We start from the raw sequence: 19,864 nt of genomic DNA on the forward strand, positions 1-19,864 counted from the left end.
CCAATGTGTGGTAGATTTCTGGCTAGTATACAGACTTGGGGACAGAAATTGGCCTAAAGTGGGCGCTCTCCTGGAGACAGCTCTAATACCATTGGACAGGATCTTAGAGTACACAGGATGATTGGACAAAATGGGAAGATACTTTTTAACAGTCCCCCTAATCTTCTCAAACTCCATGCTGTATGGGGTTGAGAAGACAGGAGAATTGGAAAAACAAGAACACCTTGACCCATTTGAACCACCCTTTGAAACTTTTTCAATGAGTAAATTGTTTGGAGGAGTGTTCTCTGCAATGTGAAAAGCTCTAATAATGACTGATGTAGGATAACCCCTTTCTTTAAATGTCGATGCCATGTCCAATGCCTCATTTCTAAAGTTTTAATCTCTACTGCATATACGTCTCGCTAATTCAATCTCATGTCCTGACACCATAAAGAGAAAGTCGTCTATATAGCGACTGTAAACAATGGTATCTTTCCTGCGGGGGCTATCATGTCCAAAAATGCAAGACTTCTCCCACCATCCCATATACAGGTTGGCTAAGGATGGGGAAAACTTGGCTCCCATAGAGGCCCTGCATCTTTGGAAATATTAGTCCCTGTTAAACGAAAAAAAAAAATGTGGGTGAGTAGATATTTAAGACACATAAGAATGAAATCATGGAGAGCAAGGGAAAACCGACCTGATCGGGACAAACAAAAGGAAAACGCTTGTAGCCCTAAGGCATGAGGAATGGATGAATAAAGGCTGCTGACATGACATGTGATGCATTGATATCCCTGATTCCATTGAAAGTTTTGTAGTTTATTCAAAAGCTGATTGGTGTCCCTAAGAAAACCTGGTAATTCGACAACTAGTGGCTGTAGCTGTTGATCGATCAAAGAATTGATACCAGCTACTATAGGTCTCCCTGTTAATAGATTTAGCCCTTTATGCACTTTTGGGAGAAAATGAAACACAGGCATAATGGGGAAATCGGGAATGAATGTATCTCTCTCTTTTTGTGAAAAAATGCCTATTGCCACTGCTCTGTCCAAAAAGTCCCTGTTCTAAAGACATAGTGGGATCAAGATCACCCCTTAGCTTGAAATAAGTAACTGTATCAGACAGTTGACGTACAGCTTCCTCTTTATAGGTGGTAGAATCAAAAATGACCAAGAGCACAATTTTATCCTCATTTTTACTTATGATATTAGTGTCTTCATTCAAAGTTTTTTCAGTGTCTGTTAGATTATCTTGTGTGTGACTTTTACGGTGACTACATACCAGGTTAGTCAAATCCCTCCCCACAAGCTTCTGAAACAAATCCAAATCCTTGCCCCTCGACCCCACTGGCTAAAAATCTGATTTAGATTTAAATGGAGTCACCCGACCCTCTGATGTGTGGTCATCCGAGCAAGGATTGGATTCTCTGGCTAAATCCATGAGATCATTCAATGCACATACATCATGAAGCATTTGGAGAGATGGAGGTAGTAGTGCCATACATTAGGTATCAAGCAAAACTAAACCTACCAATTCTATTAGTGGTGCATTTTCCCAGTGTGGAAAATTGGAAAGTAGATTTCCAAAGCCACCAATGCCTGGATTCTGAAGAGTGTTTCCTCCATTAGGAGGTATATCTAGAGATTTGTTGTTGATACACTGAATACAGATCTTCTGGCATTCTATCTGTGCAGAAAGCTGGACAAGCAGTGAACAGGTCAGTGGATCAGTAGATCAGCTGGCAGTGACAGTGCACAGTGATGTTATGGGATCAGTTCTCCCTTATTTGTAACGTCCTTCCTTTTGAGACTCCACCATCAGCTACTTCATTGAGTGGTAGTAGAGGGCATGCTGGTAGTTTATCATAGTCCCAGATTGTACTAGGAGGATTTGGTATACTGACATGATTTTTCTACTCACCTTCTATTCCCCTTGCTGGACCGATATTTTGTCCCAAGGACCGATTTCACAAGCTACTTATTGACTGCTAAATTTAATGGTATGATTGTTGAAGCCTAGATGCTGAAGCACAGGGGAATCTCAATTCTGAGATCCCCTACTTACTTGTGTGAGACCAGGGGTTTCCACCCTCACTCCTTTTCTATTGGCATAATTATTTAATTTCTTCAGGTATGGATCAAAAAACTATCAAGGGCCAGTTGTCTCCCTTAATTATTTCTTTCCAACTATACATTTGTTGATATGTACAATAAGTCAGATAGGTCCTCTAGTTATCGCAACTTTAGCCTTGGGATCAGAGTTTGGTTTTGTCAGCACTGCACAAACCTCCTGTTATGGCCATCAGTATTATTGATATATTTTCCCTATCCCACAAGGTGGGTTTTTGTGTTGTCTCAAAAACCTGTTGTCTGTAAGGAACCCTTGTTGGTGTTTCACAGGAATAAGGTACTGTAGTTCAAAGACCAAGAATTTCCTTTTTGCCCAAGGTGGTTTCTACCTGCTACTTAAGTTTGGATTTTGGTCTTTCTTATGCCCAGCTCCTAAGCATCCTGTGTGCATGTGTATGGGGCAGTCAGGGTTTGCTTTAATGCTTACTTTAACCACTTCAGCCCCAGACTATTTGGCTGCCAAATGACCAGGCCACTTTTTGCAATTCGACACTGCATAGTTTTAACTGACAATTGCTTACGTGGCTCCCAAGCAAAATTGACGTCATTTTTTCCCACAAATAGAGCTTTCTTTTGGTGGTATTTGATCACCTCTGCAGTTTTTCCTCAATTTACGACGATACATATTCTTCTACTTTTTTTAGTAAAAAAATCGCAATAAGCGTTTATTGGTTTGCGCAGAAGTTATAGCGTCTACAAAATAGGCGATAGTTTTATGGCATTTTTATTAATATTTTTTTTTTTACTGGTAATGGCGGTGATTAGTGATTTTTATCATGACTGCAACATTATGGGGACACATCGGACACTTGGCACTATTTTGGGACCATTCACATTTATACAGTGATCAGGGCTATAAAAATGCACTGAATGGGTTAACTACTAGGGGGCTAAGAAGAGGTTAAGTGTGTCCTAGGGAGTGATTCTAACTGTTAGGGGGCATGGCTACGAGTGACACATCACTGATCACTGCTCCCGATGAGAGGCAGTACTGAGAACTGTGTTTATACTGGCATCTCCCTGTTCTTCAGCTCTGTAACCCGTTTGCGGGACACCGGCGGACATTGAGTCCGCGGACACAGTCACGGAGCTCGCGCACAGTGGCAAAATCAAACTGACGTAAATATACGTTGATTTGCCTTTCGGTGCCATTCTGCCGAGGTTAATCTACAGGACCTGATCTTTAACCGGTTAAACACTTTTAAGTGCCTTAGTGAATAATTTTTTTTTTTCTTACCATAAAATCCTTTTCTTGAAGTCTGTTAAGAGACACAGCTTCCTTTCCTCTTATGCTGGTCATTGGCATTGTGCATTGGGCTGGTTAGCAGCAACTGAGCAGGATATTTAAAAGAGGGGTTATGGCCATTAGGGACTACTGTCCTAGTGTCCAATTCTCCTGAAGGCAGCAGTATATTCATGGATCAGAAATATTAAACCCGAAGTACAAAAATTACATTTTCTGCTTGCGCATGATTGGGTGATTGATGTGAGCTCATCTCATTTACTAAACTAAGTAAACTTTTACCTTGAAAAGAGAACATGCTCTGTTTCTTTAGTAAATGACCCTCAATGTGTATCAGATATGTGTATTACCATGCTACACCTGTACCTCTGTGGTCTTTTATGTGATTTGTACTTAATAATAAGTTATTTATTTTGTTATAGCATAAAGTAGATCTAGACCAGTGGTTCTGAACCTGGGGTCGGGACCCCCTCGGGGGTCGAATGACAATTTGCCAGGGGTCACCGAATCCTGGGCTGTTCCTGAATCCCCACCGCTCTCCCAGCATTTTTGCAGTTGTCCAGCAGGGCTGTCCTTGGAGCCCCCGGCTGCCCACTCGGCCTCTTCGCAGCCGCCCATTCAGTACACGGCATGGCTGTGGGACAGAGGCTGGAGAGGAATGTGAAGTAGGAGGGGTTGGAGGAGACCCCATCTCCTGATTTCGGCATAGGTGGCACTGCTACGAGACTCCACAAAGTCGGAGACACAGTGAGTAATACTACCTGTGATTAAAGTTGCCATTAAACGTCCCCACTACAGTTCCCAGATCAGCAGATGACCTTCATCAAGAGCACCGAAGTTGGCTGATCAGAACTACCCCCAGCACTGCCACTGATCCCAACTCCCCCCACCCCCACCAAGGAGTAAGAGAAGAATTAAAATAGAGAATACATGGAAGGGAGAGGAAAAGAAGGAGAGGAACAAAGAAAAAAGGGAGAGAAAGAATAAGAGAAAGAACAAGAAAGACGGCTAAATGGAGGGATGGGGGGAAAAATATAAGAAGTTTGCATAGAGAGAGATAAAAGGGAACAAAAGGAGAACAAAGAGAAAGAGTGGTACATCCTAAAATGTACCATAAGGGGTTTTAATACTGTACGAGTGGAAGGGACTCAGGGAGCTCTAAATGTCTGTGGGTTAGGGGCGCAAATTACTTGTCTTGCCTTGGGTGCCGACGACCCACACTATAAAAGTAATTTTACTGTTAGGGGTTCCCACGAGTTGAGAAGATTTATCAAGGGGTCAGGGCACGAGGAAGGTTGAAAACCACTGATCTAGACTCTATCTAGAAGTAATTTGCCTTGCTTGACATTTTTATCTCAAACAATTGCAACTTTTTTTCAATAGGTAGTGTACACCTTTTTTTAAATACTCTTTCCTTACTCTTATGGATCAATATACCAAACTGTGCAAACAATATTCACAGATTCGCTGCAGCTGCAATAAACACCAGCAACCCCATACATCATATATCAAGCAATTATTTGCAGCACTATATAAATTCAAAAACACTAAGATTCAATATGCTAAAAATTAATTACAAATCACCAGTGCTTTCATACTAGCGAACTTGTGCAATAAATTCAAGTGAAATTAATAAACATTTATTCTACAAAACAACATTGATAATGTTCAATTCAATAAATAAAATGTTCCTTGTGATTTCTTCAAAGTACAATCTTTACATTTGTCAGTGTCCGCACTGCTCCATAACCTTTATTAGCAACTTACTGTACCAGAGATGCATGCCTCTTTAATTAAAGATTGGCATTACACACTTAAATATAAGCTGTCAGCTCTCCTTGGTAGCAAATTTTCCTTTACCCCAGGTCACAGTGCAGATTCTCATTCAGACATTAAACATACAAAAGAAAAGAAGCAGCTCAATAGTGTAATTCAGTAAGATATAACACTTTTATTGCCCACAAAACACTTGAAAAAGTCCCTGATTGGATGAAAGTCATTGATGCATGGCCTGGTGGTGGACATGTACAGATTCTCATTAAGCTCATTGATCATGAGTATTGTATTAGATACAGCGATATTGCAGAGCCAGCGATAGGTGCTGGCTCTACAATGCTGTGGTGTGTGGAGGAATTCAGAGAGTGGTTTACATGACTACTTTATATTTTGATCTTGCGAGTAGTATATTTTGTGGACAATAAACATCTTTTGTATGGTTAAAGTAGAACTAAAACTTTTTTTTGATAGAGTAGGGGAGGATTATAACCCCTGTTAGATTTTCTTTCACCATCTGTGTACTCTTGTGGAGATATACCTTCACTTCCTGGCCCATAGACAAACAGAAAGTAAGAGGAAAACCTTGCAAAATAAGGGGAACCATTGGAGCGACCCATCCCCATTGGAAGATTTCCCCTGTATTACTTATCTGGGGACAACCAAAAAGGTGGGATTTTCATTTACGTTCACTTTCAATGATAATTGTCATCCAGACATTACTTTAATGTCTGGGTGAGAATCTGCACAGTGACCTGGGGAAAAAGAACATTTGTGTAATGCTGATCTTTAGTTAGAGAGGCATGTATCTCTTTGGTGAGTTGCTAATAAAGGACATAGAGTATGGAGTACTGAGTGGACTTGGAATTTGGAATTAATCTTTAGTATATTGAATCTTTTTTAACCTTTGTTTATTTGCATCTCAGCACTGCTGTTTTCTTCCAGCCTCATTGCAGCTACTTCCTGTCCACGTGCACGCTTTTCATCAGTGGCTGCGCATTGTTGCTCAGTACTCACTTCCTGAAGGTGACATTGGTGGAACATGCTGGTTTAATGTGTGTAGCTTTGGTCACTTTAGTTTCTATCTAAAATACTTGTAACAGGGTGACAATGGAGGAAAACATTTGTGGGACAGTTGTCAACCCATAACGGAGAGTGCCTAAACAAGGACCTTTAACGCATTATCACCATTTACAGTAATGGAATGTTACAGACTAAATAAGTCTAAAAAACACTTTTGAAATTACATTAACATGTTAAAACTTACATGGAATTTTAGTTATTGAGTTTAGATCTCTTTTATGTTTTCTAACTTATTAATTTTTCTTTTTACTTTATTGATACAGGGTCAGGAAAATTACGACATTACCAAGTATGAGAACATCCCATTGGTATGTTCTTTGTTGGAAAATCTTCTTCAGCATATAAAAGAACAGGAAATACTGCATTCTGAAACCTTTAATGATGGAACAAAACTGGTTGTAAATAGCCTTTACCACACAGTACTTCAGATTTCTGATAGTTTTCCATTGCTAAGTATTATCCTGTGGAGGCTAACAACTCTATTTTCATGTAGAGGCACTGAAGACAGCTAATTTTTGTGTCCACCATTTGTTGGAAGAAGTTATTTATAAAAGTGATATAGTCTCCACTTTTAAATACTGTATTTTTTATATGATTTTAATTTCCATTTGAAGAATAGGATGTTTTATGTATTGTCTTTTTTTTTTGAGAGAAACCACAATTTGATCTTTTTTTCCCAAAATAAAAAAGGCATTTACAAAAATGCACGCCAAAAATGTAATCTATACACTAAACCTTCAAAATTATTTTCAGCATTCCTATTTTTTTTTTAACTGTCTCTTCTTTCTCAGAATAGTTTTTTGTAAAGCTGCCCATGGCTAGGCCAGTTCAGCAGGCAAGCTGAACATGTTAACATCAAGGGGTACTACATACCCCCTACTCATTCACGCTTGGTAGAGATCTAGAGGACCCTTTGCCTGCACTTGCAATGCACAGTAAGCAGAAAACAACATGATTCCAAACACCGCATGATTCTTCCTTTTACTGTGTGTGTGTAATGCACAGTAAGCATAAAACCTCACATAATTATTTTACCGTGCGTATAACACACAAAAAGACCCACATAATTCCTCCTTTGACTGTAATTTCTAACACCACATGATTCTACCTTTGACTGTGCATGTAACATGCAGTAAACAGAAAATTATGCATGATTCATTCTTTGAATGCACTTGACAATAAAAAAAAAACCTGGAAGCCAATTGGTTTCTATGCAGCGCTACACTAGATTTTGCACTCCAGTTTTATTAAATCAACCCCTGTATTACATCTTGTAGTTCTAACACAAGGTCAGCAGTATAATGCATTGCATCACATTTTGTAATGTCTAACACAAAGTCTGGAGTATAATGCACTGTATTACATCTTGTAGTGTGTATGACATTGAAGACTTACAATGCCTGCCCTCTTTCTCTTGAAGGTCCAAGCCAAACAAGCCAAAAGGTTGCTAGGAAGAATGGAGGTGCTTTTGCACACTCTGTCGAAGGCTGGGATAGATGGGGGCGGGAAGGTGAGGGGTGGGTTTAATAAAAGCTAGTCTTGATTTCTCTAAGAAAGACTGACAATGGTTTCAGGAAGTGCATGACAACTGGTAAATTCAGCTGAATAGACAAACTGTTGTTAGTAAAGAATAGACGGCAGCTGATTGTCTATGTCTAGCTTCGAAAATCTAATCTGATAATCAGCTAGCCTGGAAATTCGTAATATCAACGGTAAACATATTTAATGTACTAATCATGGGTAAAATTTCAATTTTGACTGGGGTTCCACTTTAAGCAAAAACTTAGATAAGGTAGTGGCTTTGGATATACATTATCTCACAAAAGTGAGTACACTTATCACATTTTTGTATTTATTTTATTATATCTTTTTATGTGACAACACTGAGGAAATGACACTTTTCTACAATGTAAATAAGTGAGTGTACAGCTTGTATAACAGTGTAAATTTGCTGTCCCCTCAAAATAACTCAACACACAGCCATTAATGTCTAAACCGCTGGCAACAAAAGTGAGTACACCACTAAGTGAAAATGTCCAAATTGGGCCCAATTAGCCATTTTCCCTCTCAGTGTCATGTAACTCATTAGTGTTACAAGGTCTCAGGTGTGCAATAATAAGTGAAAACTCCTGCGCTGTGTAGGATAAGTGGGAGTGGAAGCGGAGGGAGAGGGGTCAAAGTGAATGTGTACACTGCAGCAAACAAAAAAGTGTCTATCCTGTTTAGACAAAAAGTAATAATGCAAAAAGTGGTGATGTCTGCGCTGTGAAAGAGAGAAGGGGGAGGGATAAGTGGGGATATAGGGGTGGGGGTACAAATGAACCCGTGGAGCGGGAAGATAATGTAATGGTACAAACACAGTGAAATTGCAACTTAGAAACAGTGATTAAGTGAACATACAGCCTGAGCAGGGCTGTACTAAAATAAACAAAGTGAAAGAAATTTCTTCAGTGATAAAACATAACAGTCCCGGATTAATACAAACAGAAGACCAGGGTTCCAGGTGAAGCTGATGAAAAATAAATGATTGAATGGTCTAGAGTGAAAAGTTCCAAAGCCAAAGTAGGTGAAGATGTGCATCAAAAACAAATCCAAAAGCGTGCAGCCCACACCGTTAGTGATCCTAGCAGCTTACCTCACGGCTGTCACATAAAGCCAAATCAATTACCAATGCTTCAACCTCTCAATGGATGGGTGTCTTCCTACTGGGTCTCCGTAGTGGACCATACATGTAAGGGATACAATAAAGATACTGAAGCGTAGTCCTGATACCACACAAAGAGGGGTCTCTGTAATGGGTAAGTAGATGTACACTTACACAACTTACACGGTGTATGGAAAAAAGGTGCCTATCTCCACGAGCGCCGAGCTCGTGACCCTGAACTTCTCACTGCCACAGCTTACTCCCTTCAATGTCCGTGGGAACAACCACTCAGACGAAAATGTAAGGGGCGGGGGAGGGAGAAGAAAGGGGGCACATCGCGTAATTCCGTACAACAAACTTTTTATTAAAAGAGAATAAAACCATCTGCTAAAAAACTCACATTAAGCAGTCTTGTCACGGTCTCATATCCACGAGCACCGCACTCGTCTGCCGTCTGTCGGGTGCTGCTACCTAATCAGTGCTCAAGTCCCGACGCGTGTTCGTCACATCACGTGACTTCATCACATCCCCTGATGAAGTCACGTGATGTGACGAACACGCGTCGGGACTTGAGCACTGATTGGGTAGCAGCACCCGACAGACGGCTTTTTTTTAAAAATGCCATTTTTTTTCATGCCGAAAACGACCGTGTGTACGCGGCATTAGATGCAATGATAAAGTGACATGAGTTTTTACATGTGCAAATTAAATCTTTAAGACTCCTTTCACACTGGGGCGTTTTCCAGGTGCTTTTGGGCTAAAAATACCACCTGTAAAGTGCCTAAAAAACGACTCCCCTGCAGTCTCAGTGTGAAAGCCCGAGGGCTTTCACACTGAGGCGATGCGCTGGCAGGGCGTTAAAAAAATTCCTGCAAGCAGCATTTTTGGAGCTACAGCAGCGTGAACAGCAGCGTTTCCCAGTGTGAAAGGGGCCTTAATGTGCTTTTGCGCTCCGTGACTTTTAATCCTCCTCTTGTGAGGCTATATGGTTCTGCACTCACCGGAGAGGGTGGACTCCTCTACCTTTTAGAAAAACTGCGCTTTTAGGTGTCTTGGGGGGGGCCTATCCCACCACGGTATCCACTGGGTAATCCCGCTGTGATGTCTTGCCTCCTACTATGGCGTTCATGGACCAGGGTGTGCAGGCATGTAAGATATGAATAGAGGACTCCTTATCATGTAGGATCCTTAAACATTTTATTGAACATTGGCATCTTACTATTAAAAATGTCCTTGTTAACATGCTGTAAAAAGTGACTCAAATAATCGTCCCCCGTGCGACTATCGGCTAGTGTAGGATAACGCTGTCTGCAGATCGGACACTTTTGACACTTTTTTTGGACCATTGACATTTTTACAGCGATCAGAGCTAAAATTAGACACTGAGTATTGTATAAATGTCACTGGCAGGGAAGGGGTTAACACTAGGGAGCGATCAAGGGGCTAAATGTGTTCCTTCAGTGTGTTCTAACTGTGGGGGGAAGGGACTTCCTGGGGGAGGAGACCAATCATTGTTCCTATATACTAGGAACACACAATCTATCTCCTCTCCCCTGCCAGAATGGGGATGTGTGTGTTTACACACACACATCCCCGTTCTGGCTCTGTCAGGAGAAATTGCGGGTGTCCAGCAGACATCACGGTTGCCGGGCACGCGCATCGGCTCCTTAGTGACCCGGCAGGCATGCGCACCCCCTTTGCCCCTAAAGCGGCCACCGTACAGCTACGGCAATTCGCGCAAAGGTAGCCATTCTGCCACCATCAAACTTGGGCAGTCGGCAGGAGGTTAGATTAATATATATTTTGCAGTATATTGTGAAAGTTGAATTAGTGAAATGTAATTATAGTGAAATACATATTGTGGATGAGACTATGCATAAAAAATTATAAAATTACAAAATTAAAAAAAAATTGAATAAAAATGAATAATAATAAATAATAATAATAAAAAAATAAGGAAATAAGAATGAAAATAATAATTAATACAAATAATAAAGATGAAAATAAATAATAAATAAAATGAAAATAAAATATCAATACAAAATAAATAATAAAAATAAAAACATAAAGTGGTATGCATATAATTGTGATTAAGGCGTGTCTGATGATGTTCATTTAGATATGGTGGGGATATTGGATGATCCCCCCTTCCCCCTCCCTCTCTCTGGGGTTGAATCCTCCATTGTGGTCTCTTCTTTACAATGATACAATTACAAATTAGAAACCAAACAACTGATATCAATATCAATATTGAGACCTGATGGATTCAGGCCACCCAGTTTGTGTATCCATCTATTTTGTCTATCCCACAAACTTTAATTAAGCTGGGATCCTTATTATGATGAGTTCTATAATGTTGAGACAAACTGTGGTATTTAGTCTTTTCTAATGTTGTTCAAATGTTCCCTTATCCTTACATTTAGTTGCCTGGTGGTCCTGCCCACATATTGCAAACCACATGGGCAGGTCAACAGGTAGGTACCGTGTGTGCTTTGACATTTGATCAGCTTGTTTATCTTGTACTCTGTGTTGGTGACAAATGACGTAAACGGTGTGCTCTTTTTTTGTCTGTCTTTGATGGTTCTACGCATTTTACATCTCCCCAAGTGCAAAACCCTTTATGGTCCAGAAAAGTACACAATCTTTTAGGAGGATCTGGTAATTGTTTTACTAATTTGTCCCTAAGATTGGGTGCTCTTCTATATTTAATATTTTGTCCAGAGCTTTCTCTTGAATGAGAATAGGCCAATGCTTGAATATTATTTTTTCAAATGCTTTATATTGCCTGTGGTAATCCGCTACCAGCACCATGCTGAATTAATTAGCTTTCTTTGGTTTATCCTTTAGCAAATCCTTACTATCCATTGCTTCAACTAGCGTTTCTACTTATTTAACTGTATTTTCCTTGTAGCCTTTGTCCACAAATCTCTTTATTAATACTTCTGCCTGTTTCTTATGTTCATTTATATCCTTACAGTTTCTGTGTATTCACATCAGTTGGCCCTTGGGTATACCACCTAGCCATCTGGGATGGTGGCAGCTATGTATAGGTATATGCCCATTGTGATCTGTACGACTGTATAATTGTTTCTCATGTTTATATACTTCTAGATCTAGGTAATAGACCCACTATTTATTCTATCCCCCAGAAAAGGTAATGTGGTAACAATTATGGTTGATCTCCTCTAAAAACTTTTTTAGGGCTTCCTCTGTTCCCCTCCACAGGATGATGACATCATCAATATACCTTTGTACAATGCTATATTTGGCCTTTGTTTAACATAGATTTCTTCATGCTCCCACGTGCTTAAAAATATGTTTGCCACACTATGTTGACGATAGTAAGATTTGTCATGCCAGAAGTAGTTACTTTTCATAGCAAGTTCTAGGGCCTCAACAATAAATTCTTGTTGTAGGCCCTCCAACTCTGATGACCTCTTTAGGGCCCATTTCCTTGTGGGACATAACACAAGTGAATAACAATACAGAAGGGGGTCATTAAGTTAGTCTTGGAAAACCCATCCAATGGGATGAACTCCCTGGTGTTGTTCTGAGCCCAATGGTGAAGAACGGGAGGAAAGCAACTTGTTATGACCATCCTATTTAAGCAACTGGAACGCCAGGGAACTTCCTGCTTTTGATAACGTCGCACAGAGATGACAAAACGCATCAAGCCTAACACGTCACTTCAAGGACAGATGTTGGAATACACGCTGATCTGCAGATAGGGTTATCCTACATTAGCTGATAGTCGCATGGGGGACAATTATTTGAGTCGCTTTTTACAGCATTTTAACAATAACCTTTTCAATAGTAAGATGCAAATGTTCAACAAAAGTCTTAAGGATCTTACACGATGAGGAATCCTCTTTTCATATATTACATACGTGCACACTCTGGTCCATGAACACCATAATAGGCGGCAAGACATCACAGTGGGATTACCCAGTGGATGCCATGGTGGGATAGGTCCCCCCAAGAGACCTAAAAGTGCAGTTGACTCTACCTTACCACAAGGTAGAGGAGTCCAACCTATCTGGTGTGTGCAGAACCATATAGCCACACAAGAGGAGGATTAAAAGTCACTGTTAGTGACTAAAAGTAATTTATTAGTTATAAGTCACTATTTAATAATTTAGTCATCAATTGGTATTTATGGGTTTTATCAGTCACATGTTAACAGGGTTATATATTTAATATTTATTTAATATTTTTTGGAAAAGGTTCACAAACTATTAATTATAGGTCTAGGCACAGACACAGAGTAATCACAAATGGATTCATTTAATTTAATTATTTATAGGTGTGGCAAGCACTCTTTAGTCTACATAAAGATGGCCTAGGCTATAAAATGATTGCCAAGACCCTTAAACTGAGCTGCAGCATATATGCCAACACCATACAGTAGTTTAACTTGACAGGTTTCACCCAGAACAGGCCTCGCCATGGTTGACCAAAGAAGTTGAGTGGCATGCTCAGCATCATATCCAGAGGTATTCTTTGGGAAATAGACATATGAGTGCTGCCAGCAACGCTGCAGAGGTTGAAGGGGTGGGTGGCCAGCCTGTCAGTGCTCAGTCTATATGCCGCACACTGCATCAAATTGGTCTGCATTGCTGTTGTCCCAGAAGGAAGTCTCTTCTAAAGATAATGCACAAGAAAGCCAGCAAACAGCTTGCTGAAGACCAGCAGACTAAGAACATGGATTACTGCAATTATGTCCTGTAGACTGATGAGACCAAGATAAACGTATTTGGTTCAGATGGTGTCAAGCGTGTGTGGCAGGAACCAGGTGAGGAGTAAAAAGACAAGTGTGTCTTGCCTATTGTCAAGCATGGTGGTGTGAGTGTCATGGTCTGGGGGCTGCATGAGTGCTGCCGGCATTGGGGAGCTACAGTTCATTGAGGGAACCATGAATGCCAACATGTACTGTGACATACTGAAGCAGAGCGTGATCCCTTCCCTTCAGAGACTGGGCCGCAAGGCAGTATTCCAACATGATAACAGACACACCTCAAAGATGTCCACTGCCTTGCTAAAGGAGTCCAAATATGGCTCCAGATCTAAGCCCTATTGAGCATCTAAGGGGCATACTCAAACAGAAGGAGCACAAGGTCTCTAACATCCACCAGCTCTGTGATGTTGTCATGGAGGAGTGGAAGAGGATTCCAGTGGCAACCTGTGAAGCCATGGTGAACTATATGGCAAGGAAAGGGTTAAGGCAGTGCTGAAAATATTGACACGTTGGGTCCAATTTGGAAATTTTTACTTAGGGGTGTACTCACTTTTGTTGCCAGCGATTTAGACATTAATGGCTGTGTGTTGAGTTATTTTGAGGGGGCAGCAATTTTACACTGTTATACAAGCTGTACACTCACTACTTTACCTTGTAGCAAAGTGTAATTTCTTCAGTGTTGTCACATGAAAAGATATAATAAAATATTTACAAAAATGTGAGGAGTGTACTCACTTTTATGAGATACTGTAGTATACTTGGGATTTGCAAACATATTAATGCATCATGTTGTGGATATGTGTTACATCAATTCCCCTCATGCATGAAAATTGCATCACTTACACTCACAAGATAACTCTGAACTCTTCATCCTCTGAATCACAGGTGGCTGTGACTGAATTGCTGCTTTCTACTGGTTCAAATTTAGAATCTGACTGGCCCAGCTACTCTCATTAATCATACAGAGACAGTTAACCACTTAAGGACCGCCTCCTGCACATATACGTCGGCAGAATGGCACGACTGGGCACATGCACGTACAGGTACGTCCTGTACTAGTACCCAGCTGTGGGGCGTGCGCCCGTGACCCGGTCCGAAGCTCCGTGACCGGGGCCGTGGGACCAGCGGACCCGATCGCCGCTGGAGACCCGCAATCGGTCCCCGGAGCTGAAGAACGGGGAGAGCCGTGTGTAAACATGGCTTCCCCGTTCTTTACTGTGGCGGCTGCATCGATCGTGTCATCCCTTTTATAGGGGGACACAATAGATGACGTCACACCTACAGCCACACCCCCCTACAGTTGTAAACACACTTCAGGGAACACATAACCCCATCAGCGCCCCCTTGTGGTTAACTCCCAAACTGCAACTGTAATTTTCACAATAAACAATGCATTTTTTGCTGTGAAAATGACAATGGTCCCAAAAATGTGTCAAAATTGTCCGAAGTGTCCGCCATAATGTTGCAGTCACGAAAAAAAAAACGCTGATCGCCGCCATTAGTAGTAAAAAAAAAAAAATTAATAAAAATGCAATAAAACTATCCCCTATTTTGTAAACACTATAAATTTTGTGCAAACCAACCGATAAACGCTTATTGTGATTTTTTTTACCAAAAATAGGTAGAAGAATACGTATCGGCCTAAACTGAGAACATTTTTTTTTATATATTTTTGGGGGATATTTATTATAGCAAAAAGTAAAAAATATTGAATTTTTTTCAAAATTGTCGCTCTATTTTTGTTTATAGCGCAAAAAAATAAAAACCGCAGAGGTGATCAAATACCACCAAAAGAAAGCTCTATTTGTGGGGAAAAAATGATGCCAATTTTGTTTGGGAGCCACGTAGCACGACCGCGCAATTGTCAGTTAAAGCGACGCAGTGCCGAATCGCAAAAAGGGGCAAGGTCCTTTAGCTGCATTTTGGTCCGGGTCTTAAGTAGTTAAACACCTCTTTACTAGTGTACAATATTGGCAATGGCTGTTCTAGTACCTGATAACACTGGTACAGGTGCTGGCTTGAAGCCAAGACACTGGTTTTGACTGACACTTGTACTAGTGCTGGCTGGTGATCAGGACACTTTTGCTGGCTTACACTGGTGTTCAACACTGTACTGGTGCTGGCTGGAAAACGGGATACTCTGTAACTTGCTACCTCAACCTGTCCGTCTATCCCCTACTCTTGCTACCTTCAGGCAATCCCTGAAAACACATCTCTTCAGGGAAGCTTATCACGTCTCCAACTAATCTTTTACCACTTCCATCAGCTCATTCTCCACAGTTACAACCTTTTGTACCACCTGCCCCACCCTATTAGATTGTAAGCTCTTCTGAGCAGGGCCCTCCTAATCCTCTTGTATTTTTTTGTATTATAACTGTATTGTCTCCCTTTTATATTGTAAAGCATTGCGTAAACTGTTGGCGCTATATAAATCCTGTACAATAATAATAATACTCTCTTTGGTTAACACTGGTACTAGTTGATGTTGCACTGGTGCTGGCTGGTGATCAGGACCCTGGTGCTGGCTGACACTGGTACAAGATGACAACGTACTGGTGCTGGCTTACAATCAGGGCACTGTTATACTGTGTGTTCAATTCTGTGTTCAGTGCATAAAACAGGAAAGCTGGCTGCAAATCACAAAGATTGTTTACATTTAGGATGCAATGTGATTGGTCACAGCAATCGTGGTACAAACGCCTCTCAGATTGTCTCAGAATTTTTTTGCCAGTGATCCTCTGTGTCCTATCACAGCTTGTACGCACACGGGAGTGGTGTTCCCAAAAGACATACTAATAGGTCCTCCAGAAACAATGTAAAATACATAGTTTTGTTCTGTTATATTTGTTATTTTACATAATTTGTTTTCAAGTTACTCGTTATTTCTGTAGAGAATAGCTATTCGTTATAAGGAATCGATTTGTTGTATTGTTTAATTGGTTAATTTTCAGATAATTTGTTATTTATGTATACATATTTGTGATAACGAATTGTGATTCTGAAAGTCGTTTGTTTATTGAATCCATTAACCGCTTGCCGACCAGCCGCCGCAGTTTTACGGCAGCAGGTCGGCTCGGCTGCGCAAGATCACGTAATATTATGTCATTTCGCGAATCAGCCAATAGGGGCGCGTGCTCGCCCCCGGTCCCGACGCGTGTGCCCAGCGGGCACGATCATCGCCAGGCACCTGCGATCGCTCGTTACAGAGCGAGAACCGGGAGCTGTGTGTGTAAACACACAGCTCCCGGTCCTGTCAGGGGGAGAAATGCCTGATTGTCTGTTCATGCAATGTATGAACAGCGATCACTAATTTCCCCAGGTCAGTCCACCCCCCCTTCAGTTAGAACACACCCAGGGAACATACTTAACCCCTTCCTCGCCCCCTAGTGTTAACCCCATTCCTGCCAGTATCATTTTTATAGTAATCAATGCATTTTTATAGCACTGATCGCTATAAAAATGCCAAAAATGGGTCAAAAGTGTCCGAAGTGTCTGCAATAAGGTCGCAGTACCGATAAAAATCACTGATCGCCGCCATTACTAGTAAAAAAAAAATATTAATAAAAATGCCATAAAACTATGCCCTATTTTGTAGACGCTATAACTTTTGCGCAAACCAATCAATAAACGCTTATTGCGATTTTTTTTTTTTTTTTTTAAATATGTAGAAGAATACGTATCGGCCTAAACTGAGGAAAAAAATATTTTTTTTATATATTTTTGGGGATATTTATTACAGCAAAAAGTAAAAAATATAAATTTTCTTTCAAAATTGTCGCTCTATTTTTGTTTATAGCGCAAAAAATAAAAACCGCAGAGGTGATCAAATACCACCAAAAGAAAGCTCTATTTGTGGGGAAAAAAGGACGCCAATTTTGTTTGGGAGACACGTCGCACGACCGCGCAATTGTCAGTTAAAGTGACGCAGTGTCGAATCGCAAAAAGTGACCCGGTCATTGAGATCTGAATTACTGAAACACCACTGTAAAAGCTATGAAGAATGCTTAAAATGCTAAAATAATTTTAGTAATCTACGCTGTAGATTATGTTGTAATTTTCAGAAGCCCCCAAGATTAAACTATAATAAGACTTCCTTAGATTCACTCATTTATCTTTCTTTTCCAAGATATTAAATATTTATAGCTACCAGCAATCTATGTATCAAAGCATGATATTTTGATCTCAGGTTGTACTCAAACCCTGCCAAAAATGCTGCATCACCTATGCTTTGTAAAGCTTACCCATTATAAATGTTCAGTATATACAGTAACATACCAGGGTCAATGCTGTATCCTGGCCTAGGCCAACAAGGCCCAGGCCTAGGGCAGCACTTTGCAGGGGGGCAGCACGGAAAGAGTCCCCGCCGGCTTGTGCTACATTTTTAGTGTAGCACCAGTCTTATGGGGCGGACTGGGCAGATTATTCCCATAAAGGGGGTGGGTGGCCAGCATTCCGCAACTGTGGGGGGGGGGGGGTTGCTTCTAATTTTGACTGTCCTATCATCCTGGACCACAAACCTTCCTCACTGTGATATGTATTTTCTGCTGCACCGTTGCCTTTGTTATATCTTCTTAGTCCTCTCCATAAAATTATCAAAGTAGTAGAACTATAGGAACACTTTTTTTCTTCATTTTGGATAGAGTAAGGGAGGGTTATAGCCCGGTCAGTTTATTTTTTTACCATCCATTGCAGAGATTTCCCTTTACTTCCTGCCCCATAGCCAAACAAGAAGTGAGAGGAAATTTATGCAAATGAAGGGACTTCATTGCCACCCCAGGCCCTCAGAGCTAGTGTCCTCACTCAAAATGTTCACGCCGGGTCTTAAACAGCAAGGGGTGTGACCTTGACAGGACGGGGTGGGTTATATTTAAATTAGGGGGTGCACAAGTTTAGTCAGGCCTAGGGCAGCACAAATCCTAAATACACTACTGACCAGGGTAGCATAGATCAGTGGCTTGCCTGTGAGTAACTCTGTATCTCAAAATTTTACAATAGGGCTATAATATGTAAAACATTACCAAAAGCAGACAATGTTACATTTGGTGCCATTACATTTAATGTGAAGGATCTGTTGTGGAACTGTGCCAGCATAGGCTGCTACATCTGTTGATAAGAATTGTTAGAATTATTTTAATGGCCACTTGATGAATATTACAACCAAGTAGCCTCTTGCTGACTCTTTACAGATCACACAAGAACCTCACTTATTTAGCTGCAGCAACAGATGGGTGATAATTGCAAACCCACGGTAAACCCTTATATTAATAAGATGATAGCAATATCTTCAGTTATATCATACATATATAAGTATGTGCCACAGGCATATGTTGTCTAGCAGTCTCTTTGATAAGATTAAACTTAATGAGTAATAAAAACTAATTATCATTGCTCTTGACAGTCACTGGGGAAAAAGAATCACAACTTAGTCATAGCACAATCCTAGTAAACGTTTAACAGACTTGTTTATTTATAAGTGATGTCTGTATATATACTTGGAAAAATAGCTAAAAGAATAAAGAGCAGTTTTACCTCCTGGTAAGACAACATTCCTTTAGTTAGGCTGCATTCACACCTCCGCGACAAGATACGCCGCGTACGCGGCGTATTTTGCCGCGAGTGTGTAACTTTTTTTTTTTAACAAAGCCTTCCCATTGCTTTGTATGGCCGAACGCCAATGCCGCCTGAAAAAAAGGGTCCAGGACTTTTTTTCAGGCGGCAGGCGTACGGCGTCTATGAGATGTGAACCATCTCATAGACAGCAATGGGAATTCTCCCCTCCAGCGGCACGAGTGTCCGGCGTCAGGCGTTTTGTCGCGGAGGTGTGAATGGGGTCTAAGAAGAGGCTTGCTAATTAGTCATCAAAAACTTTGAAGAGTTTTCAATAAAACAGTTGTTTATTTCCTTTCTAATAATTTTCTGAACAGACAAGTTGTTTGTTTAAATTTATATCTGATGCTAGTAGTGTTTGATGTGTAGCAGATTCTCAACTGTGATATTTTTTTTCAGTATACATGTATACTTTGTATAAATGCAATATGCTGGTCGGACCACTCCCCACTTCAGATCTCCACCACTGGGTTGTGGGCTAAATCTAAGCCCTCCCCATGGCGACTTAACGTGAGCCTATTGAATGATCCTATAACCTATGCCGAAATCGGGAAAGAAATAGAAGAGTATTTTAAGATTAATAAGACACCAGACACATCCCCTGCGATTACCTGGGTTGCCCATAAGGCTACAATACGGGGGAAACGTATTCAAGTAGCGGCCAG

The 19,864-nt window shown here is 40.8% G+C and overlaps 1 protein-coding gene across 1 annotated transcript in view; it reads left to right on the forward strand.

Annotated features, from left to right (window-relative positions):
• The window catches only part of MEI4 (meiotic double-stranded break formation protein 4), a 146,465-nt gene extending 138,835 nt beyond the window's left edge, over positions 1-7,630 (forward strand). Inside the window, exon 5 of the mRNA XM_040349994.1 lies at positions 6,477-7,630. Coding sequence (XP_040205928.1) covers positions 6,477-6,725 — 249 coding nt within the window. The 3' untranslated portion in view covers positions 6,726-7,630. The remainder of the gene's footprint in view (positions 1-6,476) is intronic.
• Positions 7,631-19,864: the final 12,234 nt, after the last annotated feature.

The sequence above is a fragment of the Rana temporaria genome, chromosome 4, assembly GCF_905171775.1.
Source record: "Rana temporaria chromosome 4, aRanTem1.1, whole genome shotgun sequence".
Lineage (NCBI taxonomy): Eukaryota > Metazoa > Chordata > Amphibia > Anura > Ranidae > Rana > Rana temporaria.